This window comes from Dermacentor andersoni, chromosome 3, assembly GCF_023375885.2.
Source record: "Dermacentor andersoni chromosome 3, qqDerAnde1_hic_scaffold, whole genome shotgun sequence".
NCBI lineage: Eukaryota > Metazoa > Arthropoda > Arachnida > Ixodida > Ixodidae > Dermacentor > Dermacentor andersoni.
Window position 1 is genome coordinate 66,195,722 of NC_092816.1, and position 22,324 is coordinate 66,218,045.

At 47.3% G+C, this 22,324-nt stretch overlaps 1 protein-coding gene across 2 annotated transcripts; it reads right to left on the bottom strand.

Moving 5' to 3' along the window:
* Positions 1-282: 282 nt before the first annotated feature.
* Positions 283-18,312, bottom strand: LOC126546049 (uncharacterized). 2 transcript variants are annotated; one of them, XM_055062446.2, is made up of 5 exons: positions 17,923-18,312; positions 11,354-11,565; positions 2,566-2,661; positions 1,610-1,697; positions 283-1,576 (listed from the first exon to the last, which is right to left on the bottom strand). In XM_055062446.2, the coding sequence occupies exons 1-5, from the start codon at positions 18,020-18,022 to the stop codon at positions 1,440-1,442; spliced, it is 633 nt and encodes a 210-aa protein (XP_054918421.2). In that variant the 5' UTR covers positions 18,023-18,312; the 3' UTR covers positions 283-1,439. The 2 variants fall into 2 exon arrangements, with proteins under 2 accessions (XP_054918421.2, XP_072143292.1); XM_072287191.1 differs by having other exon boundaries at positions 283-1,570; positions 17,923-18,311.
* Between the last annotated feature and the right edge of the window lie 4,012 nt (positions 18,313-22,324).

The following is a 22,324-nucleotide window of genomic DNA, read 5'->3' on the forward strand; positions in this document are numbered from 1 at the left end:
CAAAAAATCTGAACTGAGAGAAGGTGCAGAAATGTCGTTAGCGAGTCGGAAAACGTCGCAAACCTCCAAAAGCTCGTGGCATAGAGAACAAAGATTTCTACACGTTGACCCTCTTATTCCACATCTATATCAACTCTCACGCGGAGTTCATCACGAGAAAGGTCTCTCCAGATTTTTTCCCTCGCACTCATTCATCCATCGGTGCGAGACGATGACATTTTTCTTAGGAGGCCGCCAAGGATTGGCCACCGCATTTATTATATAGCCTACGCGAAAACACTGTCGAAGCAATCATACACGTCTTTATTATCGGATTACTGTACAACGCGACGATGCCCGTGACTACACTGCTGCAGTCCGACGACGATGGATGCTCGCCATGCGCATGATAATTTCGTATACTGTGCGTCCACTCCCTTCTTCGGGTCGCCACACGCGACGCCTATTGGACGTGGTAGCACTCTTCTACTTTCGTAAGGTCTCGCTTAGCGAGTTAGTCATAGCCTCCGAGATTGCCGCGCGGTGCAGGCCGCGCACAGTTCGTGTCAATCTTGGATTTAACTGCCCTTGCGATTCAGCCGTCTCCAGCGATCGTTTTTGAGAGCTAACAGATATATGAGTAATGCACAAACAAGCGAAACTTGAGGCGTACCTTCTTGTTTACTTCTGTTTTCGCACAGACGGCGTGACAGCTTATTCTTTTGTCAAACGTGGCACATAATGAGCTAAATTTCAAGATTGCGGGCTAAGCAGGCGTTTTGTATATTGAGGGGGCCCCGTACCGAATGCAGTGAAAAAAATTTTTTTTTTCTGAGTTATTGTTTAATGAACCTTCTTTTGCAAAGGCGTTGTTACTCTGAGGTACAAATGTTGGAAGTAAGAAAGAAAAATATCTTTGCTTCGTACTTTTCTATGCCTCGTCCCCACGGTGCATCCAGCCTCAACAGGCCGTAGGCAAGTTACGAGTCTGCGCCGGAGTCCATGCAACGCTATAATCTTTTCTATTTATCCCTCCCCTTCTCTCTCTCTCCTCTCACACCCTACCGTTGCCTTGTGCTTCCGCCAGTACCGCCAGCTCATGCACCGTGCAGCTCCCCTGGCTACCGCTACTGACGTCACGATGTCGACAATGACGTCAGCAGCCGCGACCGAAGAGTTCACGAAGAGGTAGACAGACAACAGCGCCCGGCTCTAAGCGCTCTGGCTCACGCTTGAGTTCGTGACCCTTAGGCGCTGAGAAATATCGAGTGACTCCCGCAGAATCACGACTGTACACATTTCGCCCGTTCACTTCTGCAGGTGTGTGTGTGTACAGGGGTCCATGAAGCCTATATGGGGAAGGAGTGTTGGAAGTTTACGATTGAAGAGTTGCGCAGCGCGCCCGTTCGGCAATCTCGGAGGCCAGTGTTGGGCAGGTACTTCCGCACGCTCTAGCTCTCTCAGGCCTTCTTGTGCTTGGCAGCGGCAGCAGCGGCATGTGCAGGGGGGGCGGCCGGATGACCCGCCGCGGGCGTGACTGCTGCTGCTCCTGCGGCCGCGGCACCCGGCGAGACTGCGGCTGCGGCTGCGGCTGCGGCTGCTGGTGCAGCCGCAGCCGCACCGGCCGCACTGTGTGCAGCGGAAGCGCCCTGATCCTTGACCATGCACAGTCCCTGGTGGCAGGCGCCGCTCAGCAATTGGCCGTCGAGGGTCCGGGTCTGCGAGAGGTGCACAGAAAGGGCCATATATAGGAAGTAGAAGCTGCGTAGTGACCGAACAAATATTATTCTTAACGAAAGAAGAAGAAAAAACTGTAGGGACACAGAAGCACACATTGCTTACAGCAAAAAGAAAAAGAAAAGAAAAACCCCGCAAAAGCAAGTAGCGTACGACAGGATCATCCTGTGTCCCGTGTCCTGCACTTTCATAAAAATCTTGCAACTTTTGTTGTTGATCATAATAGTTCACCAAGGATAACAGTAATCGATCTTGCGCATTTCCTTCCTTCAACGCTGTTCGCCCGGCACTTTTAGGTCACGAACGGCATGCGCGTATCAACAGCCATCGCAGAAACGCAGACTTAAGGCATATGAAAATTATTGCTTGGGAACATGATAATAAGCCCCCAATGTGCGCAAACAATTTCTTACAGCGTATACTCCGTTTGTGCTTGCGCTGTTCTTGCGCTGCAAGAAATCTGAATCTCAGTCGACTCGGTCAGCTGTACAGTTGCTGCATGCGAAAGTTCACAATCGGTTCTAGAGACCCGCCGTTTAAAAACAAGTACACTGCTTTTCCTTGTTAACAATGGGAAAGCGGGAGGGGGGGGGGGGGTGAAGGCGACACCTTTCGCCACAAACTGCAAATGTCATACTCGGAGCGGACACTTGAGCGGCAGTTGGAAATACAGCAGCACCCGGCGTTCCGATGGTTCTCCTCGTTTAACTAATGGCCAGTCACAGCGCCGCTTAGCTTCGGCAATACGTCGAAATATGACGTACTCAACACGACATGGCCGTGCGCGAATTCCGGAGACGTTACGGTCTTTGCTTAGTCCACAGTAACGTGAACACCGACAGAGCTCACCTTGCAGGGCACGCCGTCCTCGCCGTCAGTGAAGATAAAGTAGGCTCCCTTGCCTTCGACCACGTACTCGCAGTTCACACGGCATTCCGAGAAGAGCTGCGAAAGAAACAAAAGTGAGGCTCTGTCTTGTTGTTTTGCGGCCCGGAACTCGAGAGGCGAAGCGCTACGCGGCAACCACATGGCTACAATGTACTAGATTAGTACAATGTACACTCACTACCCCGAATATTATATGCGCCTTCAAGTGCATACGGTTTCTTTACCTTCCTCCCTTGATATGGCACGTCCGATCGGCCGCTTTCACGCCGAATAAAGTGGATCGATCCCCCAGATATGTTACTAAAACTGGGCCGTAATCCGCGGCCGCAGTGACTCCACGTGGTGGAGTCACTGCGTATATATCACGCCGCTCTCTTCCCGAATGTCTCACGCGCTTGAGCTTGCCACGCATCCTTTAGGTGACATTATATAAAATGTCACTGAATGAAATTTTATCGAATTTCAACGAAGCTGACGCTGTCCATGACCATCACTACCGATAGTCTCTACTGGTTTAAAAAGAAATGAGATCGTTTCTGTACCTCTTACAGCGACAACTGTTACCGGCTGTCAACTCGCTTGAATTTGCCAGGCGTCTGCAGCAACGTATTGCATACGAACGAGTTCGCGTCGATACGGGCTACGAACTAAGTTGGAGAACCACCACCGTTGATGAGCACATCCTGCGCAACGTGCAGATTTCCCCTGCGCGGCGACAACCATTAATCATCACGGAGTCATTAGAGGGTCTGCTCTATGATTGTGTGCTACACGTGTGCTTTGGCCTAGGCGCACATTTTACGATGCGTGCGAAGAGTAACTGCCAAACGCCGTGAAAAGGTGGGATGCAATGGAGCCCCCACGAAATGTCAACGAAACTGCGCAATTTGCGACATGCTTGTGGGGAACAATGAGTTGTCCGCTCGGGCTATAAGGCAGTGCAGTCGAAGTTTGGAAGTGAGCCGTTCCTGAAGGCAATGCGTGCTAAGAAACGTGTCGAACTCGAATCCCGTGGGGGCGTAAAGGAGCGCTGAAGCCTTTGTTATGTCCAGAAAACGTGAAAAGGAGCAAACAACGCACAGACACGAAGTGGAGCAATAAAGAGAAAAAAAGGAAAAGAGAAAGACGAGCCTCTACATATTTGCTCAAGTTGTCAATTCCACATAGTGTGTACGAGACAGATGCTTGGTAGGAAACAACAACAACAGCAACAACTATACCGCTTTGAACGTTCCTTGAAACTGCTAATCTATCCTTCTAATTGAGCCAATCATCGTGTCAGTAGCGGCGACAGACGCCACGAAAACTGGAGGAAGTACTCTTAGTAACAGCTGCCTATGTTAAAGAAGGAAACAACGAAAGAGAAAAAGAAGAAGAAAATCTCCGACAATTACGATACTCACCAATGCGAAATTTGAGCGCAGCTGTTTAGGTGTATTCAATTCGCGATATATTGAGGCAAATAATTTTAATCTTAACGGCAGGGTTGTCTCGGCGGCGGCGCTGAGCCTCTGCTCGGGCAGCTCGTTTAGCAGCAGCGGCAGACGAAGCACTTCTACCGGTTACGTCTCTCATTGTTCAGAGAGAAAGCGTGGACACAGGAACGCGTGGCTCGCACGGAGCGCAATCTCTATCGGTGGCGCCGCAGGCAAAGTAGTGCATGCGGAGCGGGTCCGAAGCCCACGCCAGCGCTTTGTTTCCATGTGTAGTCTAGGTGGACACGCTCGTCGCATGTCTTAGTAATGACGTCATCGACGACCGGGGAGCAGCGCACGCTACTATGGCGCCATCTCGTAGCGGGTCGCCGCCGTTGAACGCGTCTCATGCGGCACGCCGCTTTCCCCCTCACCCTTTCGCCATACCCACCTTCTCCAATTTCCTCCCCATGCTTCTATTGTATCCACCTCTTCCGCTTTCCTCATCCCGTTCCTCGCTGTCGCCGTCTTTCATCCTCCGCTGCGCTCCGGGTTCGCTCTCGGCGTCCTCCCACGGCGTAACCGCGCGAACGAGAGCAGCGGGAGATGAAGGGGACGGCGACAGCAAAGAGAGTGCCAGGAGGAAGGCGATGGAGGAGTGTGCAGCGGGACCACGAGGCTGAAAGCGGAGGAGGAGAGTACGGCGAAAGCGTGAGAAGCGTAGTGCTGCGCAAGACGGGCTCTGCGGCGACGATCGCTACGAAATGGCGCCAGAGTAGAGCACCGTCGTCTGTTCACCGATGACATGCGGAGACCGCGTCGACCGATACCACGGAGACGGCGGCACGGCCGTGACAATGTCGCCTCAAGTACCATTTTTCATGTAGATTCTGCTTGGGAGCTGCTTCATCGATCACAGAACCGTGGGATGGGCCGATGGCGGGCACCGCTCCGTGCATGTACCGCTGGTTTCAGCTTCCTACATCGAACCCAGCCGTCTTCACGGCGCAAGCTCCGTTTTCGGCAAACCGTGGTTGAATCTGCACGTCAGCAACATCTACTGCACACAATCTGCGAGCATCTTGACGTCGCCAGGTTGATACCGGCTTACCAGAATCTTGGGCTTAAAAGCGGCAGCGCCAACAACGGTCTTCAGTGGACACGGCAGCACGGCCGTGACAATGTCGCCTCACGTACCATTGTGCGTGCAGTTTCTTGCCAGCCTTCTGGACTCCTCGGCGCACTGGGTGGTCCGGAGTGCGTAAACCGATGCAAAACAACTTGCCGATCATTGTGGATGCATGCGGATTGCCCTTCCTTTCTTTATGCCGAGTGATAATCTTAGCTTGTCCGCTGCGCCTGCGCTGTTCTCAAGTGTCTTTGCTGACTCTCCACCGGCTCAACAAATCGTTGTCAAGGCCAACTTTGTGACGTCATCAGCATTGGATATCAAAGACCCCCAGCCACAGTGCAGCTTCAGTGGGCGAGGCAGCATGCAGTACAATGCTCACACGGTGCTTCTTTATCGTGCAGGTATGTTACTTAGACAACGATCATTGTATCCGTTCAGATAACCGTCACTTGCTGCTGTTTACTTGCCCACAAACCATTGTTCATTTATTTGTCTCCGTTTGTGCTCGGCTTGTGCATTCTGTGAGTTGTTTTGCTTAAGTGGAGACGTTGAGCTAAACCCGGGATCAAGGGGACCTAAGGGTACTTCTGGTGGAAATTCTGGCACTGGCTCTGGAACACCTGCACTGTTACCGAGTGGAGATGTTAATGGTTCCGACAGCGACTCGGCATCCACTCACAGAGAACGTTCCGTTTCTACCATGTTTTCCAGACTGCTTGCTGCACAAAATAAAATAGCACAGGATATTTCTGAACTTCGTTCTTCTGTCAATTCGCGCTTCGAGGCTACTGAGCTGCGTCTTAAGGCTCTTGAGTCATACCGCACTGCATCTAGTGTACCTAAGAAAAATGATGGATGAATTAAAAGGTTCAGTTGGTTCTCTTAATTAGAAGTGATTCAGCTTTAGGTTCAGAACGACGACCTAGAAAATAGACTGCGCCGTAATAATTTGATTCTGCATGAAATTCCTGAATCTTCAGATGATGATAATGGGGCATTAGTCAACGTTGTTTGAAAATTTTTCACAGTAACTCTTTGCATGGACTGCCCACAAATTAAAAGGGGTCATAGGATCGGTAGACGTAACACAGGCCACACCCACCCCATTGTTTTGAAACTTCTGGATTTTCGTGAGAAAGCTCAAATTCTTAAAAACACGTCTAAGCCAAAGGGCTCCGGAGAACGCATATCTGAGCACTATTCAGACAACGTAATATCTATCAGAAGAAAGCTACGGGAGGCAACCGGAACTTACCGCAACAGCGGCTCCTCCGCGCGCATAGTATACGAGGACGTGTTTATTGACAACGTGCGCTGTAACTGGGACGCGCAGACTAACACGATTGTGTAGTCTCGTAATCACGATACCAGGGCGTCTCCTTCAGCTACTGCTTCAAATTCTCGATGACGCCCACGTGACTTCCCCGATAATCTCCCCATTTTAAATATTAACGCCAGAAGTTCAGTCAACGAGTTTCCTGATTCCTTGTCGTTAACTTTGTCCTACTTCTCCCATATCATTGGAGTCACGGAAACGTGGTTTCATAGTGGAATTTGCAATGCCGAAGTATCGCTACCAGGCGTTAATGTTACAAGAACTGATCGAACAGAAGGTGGAGGCGGCGGCGTTGCCTTATATTTACACTACGATTTAAAATTTTCTGTGCTTGCTGCTCTTTCTCAAACTGAGTCGGTTTGTTGTAAAATTTATTTTGAGTGATTAACTTTTGTTGTTGGTGTCTTTTACCGCCCACCCAACTTGATCACAGACCCGTTGTTTTCCTTGAATGCTTTCATCCAAGAAATAGTACCTCATGGGCCAAATGTAATATGCATATCGGTGATTTTAATGTCCCCGATATACACTGGTCGTCGTTTTATCGGCTAGGCCGTGATTCCCAACTATACAGAGAAGCGTTGAACTTTTCGCAGGCTTCCGGCTTAAGAGGAAGCTTTAGCTCGGGCCCAACTCCGACGCAGCCTATTCAAATACATGTAAAAAGAAGGAACGCTTTTCTGAGATAACCCCTGGACCGATTTTAATGAAATTTGTTGTATTTGAAAGATAAAGATAAATTCTAGTGACTGCTGGTCGCGGAATTTCGATTTAGGGCCTGAATTTTGTTAATTCTTTTTTCAAAAATTTGAAAGTTTGAAATACAATAGAAGCACGAAGTTTACAAATTATTAGGTCTGCATCAAGAACAAATATGGCGGTTCTGTAAATGGCATCCATTAGATCATTCAAAGCGGACAAATTCACTATATCAATTTATATCTTACGTGACTTCGTTACGTTGTGTACAAGGGTTCTGCAAAGTCTGTGTTTCCATAATACTAAATGTTTGAGATTCACGTGTAACATATCAATTTTGTCCGCTTTAGATGTACTATTAGATGCAATTCACATAATTGTGATATAATTTTTCATTGCTGAGTTACAGAGCTGTAAACGTGATAGTTTTTGTTCTCTGAAAATTTGCGATTTTTGCCAATTTTTCATAAAAAATAGACGACCAAAATGAAAAATTCGAAACCAGCGGTCACCAGATTTTAAGTTTCGCTTTTAAATGCAACCAACCTAGTCAAATACGTGTAGTGGCTGACGAGAAAAACGAATTCTCCTTTTACATGTATTTAGATAGGGGCACCCGAGCTAAGGCTCCCTCTCAAAGCAAATGGTCAGGGATGCCACAAGAGGCACGGCGATTTTAGATCTTTTTTTCAGCCCTAAGGTCTGTGATTATGGTTACGAATGTGCTGTCGTTGATGGCATATCGGATCACAAAGCGGTCTTTACATCGATTTCCTGTACTGTATGGAAAGCCTGAAATATTTATTGTACTATCCGCGATATGAACCGTGCTAATGTTGGTATAATTGATACACTTAGTGCTTCCTTCAGCCAGTTTGAAGCAGTTAGTCTTTTTGACGATACCGATACTATAACTACATTTTTTAGTGATCTCGTTACTTTTTGCATCATGCGTTTTGTACTGTTAAAAAAATGACGAATACAGAGCTGGCTTGGATCCCACGGGAAATTTCGCACCTGTTGCGACAACTTGGACGTTTTCGGCGTACTAAACGTACTGGTGACTCTGCTCTTATTGTAGAATACATTGCTCTTAAGGAGGAACTTTGAAGCAAAACTAACGCTGCTCGTGATTTTTACTTCCAGGTAACACTTCCAGGTTTGCTTAGAAATAATCCACGCAAATTTTGGAGCTTTGTTCTGCCAAAAGTATCTGCCACTGATACTTTTGAAATAAACGACACAATACAAGTGATACTTCTATGATTACAAATGCATTTAATAGTTACTTTAAATCTGTTTTTACATTTGATAACTCCGTTGTTCCTCCTTTTATAGAGCAGACGCATAGTTCTATTAACGACATTGTTGTTTCGAACCAGGGTGTGCTGTATTTGATTTTAAAACTGGATCCGAAAAGGAAAGGTAGTCCCGACAATATAGACATTGCATTTCCCGTTAGACACTCTTTATGGAGTAGTCAATATTTAACTGTTATTTTTCAGAAATCTCCCTCGACGTCTGTTGTCCCTTCTGTTAAATTTCTTCCACTATTGAAATCTGGGAGTAAGCAGTCCTCACTAAACTACAGACCCCTCTCTATCACATCTCATTCTTGTAAAATATTTGAACACATATTTTGCATACATATCATTGAATTTCTAGGGTCCACTAATGTTTTATCTGATGCTCATCATGATTTCCGATGCGGATTTAGCACCACAACCCAGCTTAGTGAATTCACTCATGATATCATCCAGGCCCTCGATGAAGGTGATCAAATTGATGCAATATTTATTGATTGTTCAAAAGCTTTCGATACTGTGTCACACTCCAAATTGTTGAAAAAGGTTACTGTTATTCTTAACAACCAAGCATTAGTTATCTGGATTTCTTCTTTTTTATCCAATCGGTCTCAGTACGTACTCTTTAGGTCTTCTCAATCCTCCACTTGTAGTGTAACGTCTGGCGTGCCTCAAGGTTCAATACTAGGTCCGCTTCTATTTCTGATCTTCATAAACGATCTACCAACTAATATTCCTGTTAAAATCCACGTGTACGCAGATGAGCGTATTTTGTACCATACAATTAAAACTCCTCATGATCGCATTATCTTTAATGATTCATTTGCATCATTTCAATCATGGTGTTAGACTTGGAAGATGCAAATCAACTTCTGGAAAATTGTGTCTATATCATTTAACAAACGTTCTTTCCCTTCTCCGTTTACCTATTCGTATAATGACTACCCTCTAGGAGATGTTTCACAATATGAATAGCTAGGTCTTCTATTCACTAAGGATTTATCTTGATCACATCACATCGAACTCGTACCACCGTGTGCTTGGAAGGTTAGGCTACTTGCAACGCACATCACATTCAGCCCCACTTAGCACACGACTCCTCACTTATAGCAGACTTATTCGTCTAATATTGGAGTATGGCTCTGTCGTATGGAACCTACACAAAATATCTGACATCAACAAAATTGAATCGGTCCAGAAGAAAGCTGTACGCCTCATTTATCGTCGCTTTGACAGGTCTTTTTCATCCAGTTCCCATCTTTTTAGTCTACAACTCGCCAGTCTCTCTTCTCGTCGTCACATTGAATCTTTGAAGTTTCTTTATACTCTAACTCCCCACGATTTTCCCTACTTTGCAAATACATCGCACCAACTAGACCCACAACCGTCAGACATCACCATGAGTTGAACATGTCCACTTTTCACCATCATACTGATGAGTTCAAATAGTTTTTTTGCTTGTCCGTTCCATAGAATTATCGATTGCTTTGCCTGGTTACGTAAGATATTTACCCCTCAATGAAGTTCTATGTACATTGTTAATCATTGACGTTCAGTGCTCTTTTTATGCTTTTCCATGTATTGTATTTCCCCCCTCCTGCGATAGCCCTTCGGGTCTGCAGTATGTTGAAATAAAATAAAATAAGATAAAATAAATAAATAAATAAATAAATAAATAAATAAATAAATATGGAAACAAAGCGCTGCATGAGCGGAGGTCTGTCTGCGGCGGCTGCTGCGAATCGCGCCCACGCATCACCCACGGGCTGCCTCTCGCGATCGCTCGGATTAGCGAAGCAGTCGCGCCACTCTACGCTCCATTTGCAATGTTTGCTCCGTTTGCAGATTGTCTGCACCAGCCAGTGTATCTCGAAATAGCACGTATACTGCTGCGCTCAAACTACGCATTAGGGAGTATCGTAATCACCGGTGAATTTTTTCATCCTTCGGTGAGCTCGTTCTTTCTGCCGGTTACGCCGACGCCGAGGCCGACGCTCAACGTAGGAACGGGCGCCTAGAGCTACGCTATAAAAAAAGAAAGAACTGTAAGATAGACGTGTAACCAGGAGCTGTATTCTTGCTCGATTACTTTCTGGTATTTCTCTTCCGGTGCGCGTTCATTGCATATGACATCAGACAGAATTCAGACAGAATGCCTATCGCCACAATGAGACACCACTCCGCACGTTACGTCACGCAGAATATACTGTTTCCGAAAGTGATCAATTAAGAATACATCTTTAGATTGCTATAACTTACCAGAATGCTGTGTACCTTACTTTTTTACTGGCTAGCTGCAGCGGTCTTCTGCTCTGTATGCATTACATGACCTGATATTACGTGACAATAAAGAAGTGGAGTTGATGAGGCCATGCATTGTGGGGGAGGAAGGGAGGGGCGGTAGCGTAGAGTAGATCAAACAACTCTGTTAGAGTGACAGAATGAGTGGCCAAGGGAAGGGAAATGCGGGTATCTCGAAATAACACGTATAGAGCTGCACTCAAATTACGCACTAGTGGGTATCGTAATCGCTAGGGAATTTTTTTCATCCTTCGGTGAGCTCGTTCTTTCCGCCAGATACGCCGAGGCCGACGCTCAACGCAGGAACGGGCGCCTAGAGCTACGCCATAAAAAAAAAAAAAAAATAAAGTACCGTATGATATACGTGTAACCAGGAGCGGTGATGCAGGTTAGAAAATTGTAGGACGAAGTCCACTGACACAAGGCAGGTGTAAAAAGTGGCGATCGCACCGGGAGAGAGGCCTTCGTCCAGAGGAGTGGACGTAAAAACGCGGGCTCACTAGGAGTGCGCCAGTGTAATTATTGTCATTCGCGCAACACTACTCCCTCGTGAGCGCGTCACCTTGATGTTGGTGCACTTGTGTGTCTTGTGCCCCGCCCCGTGGCGCGCCATGTCGGCTTGGCCGTGGCCTGCTGGCGCCGCCGCCGCGGGCGCTGCCGCCGCGGCCGTCGCGCTCTCGGCCGTTCCGTGCTGCGGCGAGCCGCTGGCAGCGGCGGCAGCGGGAGCCGCTGCTGGGGCTGCGGCCGCAGCCGGAGTCGCGCCATTGGCCCACGCTGAAAGAGTGAAGAAGAACGTGCGCGCTTTGTATGCGCGATAAAGATCGAAGAGACAAAGTGAATCGGGGCCAGCCAGCAGTACAGCCCTCCATGACAAGCTTTCGGCTCGTCCGAATGTATAGCCGCAGAACGAACGTAGTGTTTCACCCCCCCCCCCCCCCCCCTCCAAAAAAAAGATAACCAACCGTATAAGCGAGCAGGGACAGCCTCAGCCTGGAGCCAATGTTTGGACAAACGGACTTGTCCTTGTCAGGGGTTGACAATTTGGCTTCGAGACCGGGCTTTCCCTTACGCGCCAACTGTTGGCTCAGTTGTGTAAAGAATTAACGACGACAACACAAACACACGCACACACACACACGCCAGAAGTTAAAAAGAAATATCAAAATACGCGTACGTTACTGCTTCCGCACAACCTTTATACGACGGCCATTGTTGATCAATTAAAATCTCCCATCTTCCTGTAAACCCTTTGCCTTGTTTGATGTTTGCCCGAAAGAATGTATCTGGATATACATTGTTCTTGCGAGATGAACATAAGCTGCATCATTATAGCAGATGGTCGATTGTATCAGAAACAGTGGGAAACGACGGCCAGTTAGAAATTCGTGGTGGCTGTGGTGGTGACGTTAGCCCAGGACCGTCTGAGCGTCTCTCTTTTTGTCATTAAACACAGAATGAGTTTAGACTGAACAAAGTACTCCTTAAGAACTCACGTTTTCGTTAACGTCGCGGTAATATGTCGGTTACTAAAAGAGAAAATAATCGAAGTTTCATTCCTAAACCTCGTATCCCAGCGCCGGTACGCCACAGTGACGTGACGAATCCCAAAGTATTTTTTTTTTCATATTTCGGGTCACTCTGTCTAAAAAGAAATGAGAACATAAAACTTTCCAAGTTCAGTTTTTAGATACTTTAGAGTAGAATTTGGCCTATCTTTATTGATAAATTATTAAATAGGACCCACTGGAAGACGGCGTCAAAATTAATGACGTCACGGCGCGTTGGTGAGGGAATTTCAAGGCAGCGTCGTGACCTGTCTTTCCTTCTTGCACCTTCTCTTGCTTGCCAAGTTTATTTTCACGACAACAATGGCGTTTTTTTGTGCGATGAGGAAGTGTTTAATATACTAATGCGGCTCAAAATATTTTTGCCTTTTAGTGCGCCTTTAATAAGCGTCACCATGAGTTGATCAGTTTGGTACAATAGCCGACGCGTCATCGCGTATTATCTGCTGTCCTTCCGGGATACTGTTCTGAAGAAAACTCTCTTCTCACGCTGTGCAGAAGCCTTTTCTTTTCAATTCAGAAGCGCTAGGTTATTGAACCAAAAGCGTGCAGTTGAGCTGAGAAGGCATCACTTAGAATTTTATCAGCGCTACAACGGTTTATGGTTGTCGGAAACTGCTGACAGACTTAATTATGATTAAATAAATAAATAAATAAATTCTGAGATAGATGTTGTAATGGGGGGAGGGACAGCTTAGCTCATTTGGCTTAGCCAGGCGCACTTTGTCGAAACAAACAAACAAGCAAGCAAGCAAACATAAACAAACTGGCATTTGATTCTTCCCGTCACCTCCCTCTCCCTTAGCCTAATCTGTCGTTTTTTTCTTTAACGAAATAATGGAAGGGGAAATGTTGCCAACGACATGACCTTGCACAGAGATAGTATATTGTAATAGGGAAGCTAGCTTCAATATGTTCAAGTATAGTTCAAGTATAGATGTTCAAGTAACTGCTGAGTTGCGTGAGCGATGTCAAAAGACCGAATACGTGGCTGGGCAACTTTTGGTGTGAGCGCTAATAATATTAAACCACAAGCTCCTCCGACAGCTAGACTTCGAGTTCGTGCGGTCAGTTCTGCTTGTTAAGTTCTTGTTCTTTGCTCGTAAAGCGGGCCGATGTTCACCTAGCGACAACAGCTATAGTATCCTGCTTATGAAATTGTGAAGGCTGTTCCTTACTCAGTAAGTACCACAGGCTTCAAAGAAAAAGCCCACGTGCGCCTTTACATTTTCCGCAATAGAGAAGTGCAACAGGGAACAATCAGTGCCTGTGAGCAGCGCAATAACAACAGCTGCGGCAGAGCAAAAATTTCTTGTGAGCTCGAAGCGAGAATGCGCCTCCGGCGCCGCACATGAGTACGCGCCGCGGTTCCAAAAAAGATAAAGGAGGAGGAGGAAAAAATTCAGCATGATCCAAGTAGATCCTTAGCAAGCATACATCGACATCAGCGTCTGCTGAACATGAAACCCTACAGGCCTGCGACAATTTTGAAATGTAATCTAAAGCTCATATGCTGTGGGCGCAGCGATCATCAAGTCTAACGATGTTTACGTGAAGGAAGTTATACACTATTGGAAGGCTTTCCTCTTTAGCAATGTTCATTGGGAATTTCGTGAACAATTGTGGGTTTTGAGATTTCACCACACAATATATAGATAGGTGCACTCAGTTCCTGTGAACTTCGAAACGTCATCTCGACTTCGTGTGACAATGTGTTGAAATTTTACCGTCGCACAGCCCATGCGATGCGGCAGAACCGGATGGGCGGAGAACGCGGACAAGCGTGGTTGAAATCTTAATAGTATATTGCGATGTTTCCGTTGTACCGCGACGCCGATGGCTGGTACATGGATTTTTCCGATCTCCGTGCTTGTGGCTTCAAACGTTCTTGTGGCGTTTACGCTTTATCTTTCTTAATGTCCAAGCACTCAGTCTCTGCCCGCATGCTCAATCATTCTGAATTGTTGCATGTATATCGCAATATTTTGTTGAATATGGTTAAATTGCAAAGGTACAACCCCCTTTGATGACAAGAGGACAGTGATTAGGCAAATCCATTTATACTGCCCATCATTCCCACGCTGCCCAAACAGCCGTACATTCAGCTTATGTATACGCTAGCGCCAGTTTCTCCTAGTAATTCCTGTAATTTTTAGCAGTAATTATAGGCTTAACAGCTATCATTATCACGCGCACGTTCCTTATGGGCCGAAGACGTGACAGAAAAGGCTTGCTGAGATGCGGATTGGCTCAAAAGGAAGCTTTAGCTCGGGCCCAACACCAACGCGGCCTATTCAAATGCATGTAAAACGCAAAAACGTTTTTATGAGATAACCACTGGACCGATTTTAATGAAATTTGTTGCATGTGAAAAAGAAAGTTAAATTCTAGTGACTGTCGGAAGCGGAATTTCGATTTAGGGCTTGAATTTTCTTAAAACAATTTTCAAATATTTGACCGTTTGAAAAATATAGAAGCATGAAGTTTACAATGTCATAGCTCTGCATCAAGAACAGATATCGCGGTTCTACAGCGCTGATTCTGTAGAGGTGACCATACGCCATGGCAGATAAGGCGTGCCGGAGTGCAGATTGACTCTTAAGAGCTGATGCTGTAAAAGTGCCCGTACGTCATAGCAGATAAGACGTGCCGGAGTGCGGATGGGCTCTTTAAGAGCTGATTCTGTAAAGGGGACCATACGTCATGACAGACAAGACGTGTCGTAGTGCGGAATGGCTCTTAAGAGCTGATGCTGTGGAGCTCAGCATACGCCATTGCACATGTGTCGGAGTGTGGTTGGGCTCTTAAGAGCTGATGCTGTAAAGGTAACCATACGTCGCGAGGGTCTATACCCAGGTGGTATAGACGCATGCTATTCATGCTTTCTGAGTTGCCAAAGTGGCAGTTGTACACACTTCGTGTTTGTGCGCAGTTTGCAGGCAGTCGCGTAGCGCCACGTTATGAGGCTAGGAAATATGATGTCGCCATGCTCTCGTGGCACCATCTTGCGACACCTACCTGGAATACATGCGCACTGTTCTTCATCAATACAACAATAATTTTTGGCAAGGCTATCTGGGCGTATACGTTATGAATAATTTTGCTACTACACTGCGTCGACATGGAGGGAATATTGCGCGCAGGACGCATTGTATTGTATGCTTTACAGAATACCCGAATGGGTTGCACTACCAACACCGCGTATATAGTGCTTTCTGTTCGTTTTGACAAATTTATCGTTGATGGAAACCGGGTGAATCGTGCTTTTGCTTCCTCTCCTTGGAGTCTCAAATGTATGATGGCTAGTAAAATGCCGAATACTGAAGACGTGTGTATAGAGAAAGAGGGAGAGAGAGGGCTTGGAATTTAACCAGACGATAGTTTGGTTTGCTGCCCTGCAAGCGTGTTGGGGAAAGCGGGGTTAGAAAGAAGGAAGGAGGAGCGAAATAAATAGCTAGAACTTAGTAACTACTGATATAGGCGTTTGCTGAGTTCGACCCATGGAGAAAAAGCGCAACAGTGCTTTGACGGTCTTCTGATGGAATATTGGGTCACGTCTATGTTCGAGAATTATCTCTTCCGGCGAAGGACGGTCGTAGAACTTGTTGAGCACAGCGGTAAGTGAGCGTCTCTGTGCATAATAATAGAGATGTTTAGTTTGTCCGGTATTCCGCTAAAACGTTGGGGCGTTGGGGCGGAGTCGTAAACGTGAGCGGTCTGAAACTCCTTAAACTTGTAAAGTAGCGACACTCTCTTCCTCCGCCTTCACTCCTTCTCGTTTCTTCTCTCTTTCACGCTCCCTCCTCGACCATGGCGCCGCCTACACTGCTCGAGCGTAGCAACGGCGCCAACATGCGCTCCTCGTCACTCCGTAGATGCTTCTCGAGCAAAAATGGCGCTGATGCACGGCGCGAGGGCCCACGTGATGCTATTAGGCCAATAGCGACGCGGCGTCGGCCTCGGCCTGAGCGCGCGAGGAGGAGGCGGCATTCTTCAAAGCGTCGCACTACTTTACGAAGTTTAAGGGGTTTTAGAGTGGTCTGCATGGTGCAGCCACCTGGTGGCGCAGTGCTCAAACAGACAGAAACAGCTCATATTGCAGTGACCAAGTGTATTTTACTTTGTTGCGGGTGTAAATGTTTGGCAGCAACACGATTACGTCAGTACCGAAAACTTACACCAGCAGCAAAGAAGAATGCGCTCGGTTAATACAATATTAGCTGTTTCTGTCTGTTTGAGCACTGCGCCACCAGGTGGCTGCACCATGCAGACCGCTCACGTTTACGCCTCCGCCCCTCCGTCCGCCTGCGTTTTACCGGAATACCGGACAAGCTAAACCTCTCTAATACTTCGGACCCAGACAAAATTTCTTTGATAGGTTCCTCTTCACTGCAGTAGTCACGGGCTCTGGTGTCGGCCATCCCTATGCGGAAGGCATAGCCATTGCCACACGGGGGCAGGTATGGTGGTACGCGAAGGCTTAAGTTAGAGTTCCAGGGCATGTATAGTCGCGTATGTCTCAAGTTGGGCCTGTTCGAATTAGATAGCGTGTGTAAGATTCAAATGTGATCAAATGTATTTCGCAAGCGCTTCACGTACGGGACATTGATTTTTATCTCGCCTACTTCTGATAACAGGTGTTAACGTGCTGAAAAATTCACTGCGCAGTGACACCTAGGACAGAAAATGGGTGCATGCCGATTGATGTGGTGCATCAAAGGTGCAGCACCTATTGGAGCCGACTATAACCTACCTGTGTTTGTCAACGTGTTTCTCCCTACTTGTGTCTGCCAATAAAGAACCAACAGTTTTCCTATGACATGTTCAGCTCAAATGTTTGTTTTCAGGCGACTTGCATGTTTGTAATTAGGGGTTCAGTTTCGTTCACAAATGCACCTATAGGCTAAAATCCCCAGTTTCAGGGTGGTTGAGTAAAAGCTTAAAGTGGTATCGCTGAGGCGCCAGATAGAAGCGAACCACTAACTATACTTCAATCCATGGGTGTTACTTCACTTTAATTTATGCGTTTATTTAGGCTAATTTATATTTTCTGCATGACAATTAGAGCAGCCGCAGACGTACTGCTTCCAATTTCTTCAGTGTGACGTCCCCTCGCCCCTCTGCCATGTAACCCTAAATGCCTACCCTCCGAGGTTTCGGTGGATTCAAGGAAAAGCGTCGAATCGATGCGCATTTGCGCAAACTACGGCCCTCTGGGACATGGAAGCCTACACGTAACAGCTGCGGTGGTTCCAGGTCTGGAACGCCCATCTCCGCGCCGTTTCTTGTCCGTCACGTCTACTTGCTGCGTCACTATTATCTGACTTAATAATTTTGCGGGGCCCTAGCTCTTGCTGTGTACAACACTCAAAGACATCTTGTCTAACTGCAGTTCGTCAAAGGTCTGCCATACGCCCCCCCCCCCCCTCATTAACACTCTTTGCATTACGCGATACACATTCCGAAAATTGTTAGCTTCCGAGATTCGCTCGAAAGGGGAAAAAAAAGAAGGAAAAAAAAGCTATCGCGGTAGCCTCAGACGGCGTTGTCGGATGCGGCGGCTCACCTGCGGCGACCTGGAGCGCCAGGACGAGGCCGAACGACTTGAGGCAAGCCATCCTGAAAGCCGCGAACGCTTCTTCCGCTTGCCTCCGCCGCCGCAGCATTTCGGTATGGGAAGAAGACCGAGAAACCCGGCCGAGCACTCCTTCTCGGAATAGCGAAAAAAAAACAACAACAAATTAAATAAATAAACGCTAAGAGGAGCTAGCTGAGACGCTCGCAACTCCACCAACAACCGGCGTAATTGCCACGCGCCGGCGTCACGGTTTTATTCCGTGCGTGTCAGCTCTGGGCATGCCCCACCGGCCCGGAGCTGACTGGCTCGAGGGTTGGCTGCTGCGACCGTGGTCCGTGAGGGCGAGCGCAGCAGGCTTCTTTCTCAACGTGTCGCTCGGCGCCTTACCTTCAGTCACCCTCCTCTCCCATACCTCGCGTTTCCTCTTCCACACTTGCCTTCTTTTTTAAAAAAAATATCTTACTTATGTGTTTACCTTCGTTCTCCCACACCCTCGCACACGTCCGCGAGCTACGAAGCGTTTAGTACACATTCACTCACCTCGCTCGTTCGCGTGCGCCCGTGCACACACTTGCTCGAGACTTGAAAGGACTCGGGCGGCGGCGGCACTCTCACCTTCGACGCATTTTCTTTCTTCTTTTTTTTATTTCGAGCGCGCTAGCGGTGTAAAAGTAAATTGCGGTTCCGCTGGGGAGAAAATTACGTGCGCACCGATCACCGCCACGGAGTCAGTCCCGGTGCTGTCAGCCGGGTTTCCTCATATCTTTTTGTTGTTGTTGTTGTTGCTTCGGTGTCCTAGCAGCTTCGTTTTCTCCGCCCCCAACTCCTTGCCCTTCCACCCCCCCTTTGCCCCCCCCCTCTTTCTCTCTCTCTCTCTCGCTGTGTTTTAGGTTTTAATTAGACGGTCGCGTTCCGTCACGGTTCGCCTTTCGTTTGCGCTTGTTCGTATCTGCGGTGCCCTCATAAGATATAAGTGTCTCAAACAATTACGCGGCTGCACACTCCAAGCCACAACACGAGCGCGCAATTTGGGGGTCGCTGCGTATACCTTGTTTCACAGGTCCCATGGACGACAATGTGCCTCCTTCTAATAATAGAAACATTACGTCAGCTGCGCCTTTGCGTGTGTGTATGCACGTAACTGCACCTTTGGTATGTGCCAACGCGCATGCGTGTTTAAGGATCGGGGGAGGAGGCAACGGAGAGACGACTAATATTTATCGTTTCGCAACCGCCGAATTATTCGCGCGGAACTTAATTACTCGCAGAGCAGAGCCGCACCACCCGCAGTAAGCGCGAATATCAAGTTTTCGGGCGCTGCCTTCGCACTCGCAAATGAAATCCAATGAGAGAGCGTGTCACCCGCTGTGCAAGTTACAACGGCGGAACCTTTGAAGCAGCGCGGGGCGAACAAAGTTTCAGACTTTTATAAAACTCGGAGAGCGTGTGTGTTTTGACTTCTCGTAAGGCGTCGCTCGAAACTCGCATGTGGGGGAAGGCGTTACCTCACGACCGCTCACACTGCCTTCAAAAGCAGCGTGTGCAACCCAGCTACGGCACCACTTCCGCTTAATCATGCTGTCACGCATTCCTCATGTATTGGTGTTTAGGTGCCCCCGTTATATATATATATATATATATATATATATATATATATATATATATATATATATATATATATATATATGAAGGAGAGGTTGCCCCTAGCTGTAGACTTCGTTTCGCATTTATCGGCAAAATAGTAATGGCGTTTGCAAAATAACATTTTTTGTTAGGCGTTCCCTATGTCGACGGTTATGATATATCTTACGACGGCTGATTGATTAGCTGGCCGTATTAACACAATGAAGAAAAAAGAAAATAGACCTTTATCGTATAATAATAGGCCGCAAATTGTTTTAACGTAGAGGTAAGAAACGTGATACTATGTAGTTTATATGCATTTTCCAGGCTTTTATTAAGTTCTCCGTTTAAGGGGCTTCCAGCTGTAGGAATTTGCGTAATAAAAATAGCGCTGCGTACAAGAATAAAGGTTGGGTATTGTCTTGAATAACTTGTGATGTGCTTTGTTGTCGACCGTCGGTCAGTCGGTCACTAATTAGCGCAGCAGAACCTTGGTCATTCTAGCTTAATCAGGCTCATAGCAGGATCGTGCTAGGTCTTTATGTTTATTTCATCTACTCGTGTCGCAATGCGGCTTTGCACGAAAAAAAAAATAAGTGCAGCACATACGGGAGCTGGAGACATATGGCTTTCGCGGCGACAGTCGTGCACTAGTGCTTTTGTTTTTTCTTTATTTCTTTTTACTGCAGAATATGTTTCAGGCAAAGCTTTCTTTGCCTACATCCTGCTGGTTTTGTTTGTGGCCGAGTAAACCGGGCCTACACCGTGACCGAGCCGATGCCGGAGATGGTCTAATTAAAAGTGGACCGATGCTGGATTCTGTGTCATCAAATGTTATGGCTTCGCGAGCCGATCATTGGGGCACTGCGCGATATGCGTTTACCTCCCAACTTTTTTATTGCGCGTTGTAACGCGAGCCGATCCTCAACCAGTGCAATCTCGATAATCCCCGTAATGCCATCGCATATTAAAGTCGCCCAGAGGTAGCGTGTATACTTGAACTTTTTACCTCGTCCTTCGCGTTTGGCGTCGGTGCCCAGCCGCGTAAAGACGTTGCAGGGTACCTCCCACGCCTCTGTGGCTCGGCGAGGGAAATCGGGAACGACACTTCCAGGACAAAGGACGCTTACGAAGGAAGTGATCGATTGATCTCGCGGTTATTCAGAGGCGTTGAAGCGTTAAATATAAGGGACTTCTAAACCTTGCGCAATCAAGCGGCTCTGCGTACCCGCGAAGGGACCTTTGCGCACCCAAAGAGCCACTCCTTGCTTGCGTTCTTTCGTTCCCCTTTTGCTTTGCCTTTGTATAGACCCTTCTGCGGAGTATAGTTTCCTCTAGAGGAACTAGACGGTGCTTTCGGCGGCGCACCGAAAAAAAGAAGATAAGTAAGACATTAGGCAAAATAAGAAAAAGAGCTTGGTGGCACAACCCACTGTCCCCGTTTCGAAGGGGACGCTCACAGCATCCATCCACCCGGCCATCCTTCCTTCCATCCATCCAGCCGCACATTGCCACGAGCGAAAGCGCACAAAAGCGAAACCATGGCCGTTTCTGCGCTGCTGCCGCGCGATCAGATGTCGGAGATGCAACTGAGTGATCGCTAATGCACTGTGCTCCATTTATGGTGCAGGATGTGGAACGATGGAGGGAGCACGTGTTCTTTAGTTGACTGCAAAGTTAGTAAAGTATATATTAAGGAACGGAATGAATATGGGCAGCCAAATTCACGGACCGTTGTTGCACGAGGACTGCCTGTATGGTCGGCCTTTCGCGATGCGCGGCTTTCCTCGAGGATTAAAAAAATTTCCCTGATGCTCCAGCATTGTATCGCTAAACGCTGACGAGACAACATAAACACCGAAACGTCCTCAAGAGTCAGTACCGCTGGTTACACAGTGACAAATGGAGTAGCGCCGCTTCCCGGCATAGCAAGTTTTTCGCACGTTACCTATACACATCCACCCCAACTCACACAAAAACTTATGCCCATTTTATCGCCAACGCACCAAAAGAATAAGTGAATGAGCAAACACTTGAATCAACGCGTAGAAGCATGGCTGACGGCGACTACAACGACAGCACACGAATCTTCGACGCTGAACGTTTCGTGACGGCCCACCCAGTAAGCGAGTGACTAGCGATAATACGTCTTTGTTACAAGCTATTACAAAGTACAGAACATCTACGTTCCAAGCCTTGCACAAGAACAAATTTACCACAGCCTAGCACACCCGAGAGCGATTCGGCAGAAAATAAACAGTCAGATAGTGACCGCACCAAGGAACGTTAGTTACTGAGTCTCAAACATGACAAACGACTGCTTCAAAATGATTGGCATAGCAGAACGAAGAGCAAAAAAAAAGAAAAAAAAAAGGAACACTTATCTTGATTTAATTCAGAAGCGAAATGTTTGGACAGCTTCGAATGTATTTATAGCCAATCATCTAGTACACGCACGTACATGCTGTTTGCGCCGTTATGACAAAACGTAACGAGCTCAGAAAGCGCTTACATGTCCTCTGAAGCTGTGGCCAAACCTTCGTGTCGTCCATCCAATCACCGACTACGATATTCGCAATAACAAAGGTTTGCTGAGCGACATCCACGTCATGCTCATCCATTGAGAAAACACGCCGGCTACGGAGGCAGATGAGGCAAGTAATGAACGCGTCACCACGTGATCAAACATGGCGGCGCCCCCAGGATCACGGTGAAACGGCTGTATACTTTTTCGAACACGCTTGCAGTTGTCACGGTCATCGTTGCA

Coding starts and splice junctions, on each gene's coding strand:
- LOC126546049 (XM_055062446.2), bottom strand. CDS start 18,022: ATGCTGCGGCGGCGGAGGCAAGCGGAAGAAGCGTTCGCGGCTTTCAGG. Junction 2,662..11,353: donor ACAAGTGCACCAACATCAAG/GTGACGCGCTCA, acceptor TTTCTTTCGCAG/CTCTTCTCGGAATGCCGTGT. Junction 1,698..2,565: donor AGGACGGCGTGCCCTGCAAG/GTGAGCTCTGTC, acceptor CACCTCTCGCAG/ACCCGGACCCTCGACGGCCA.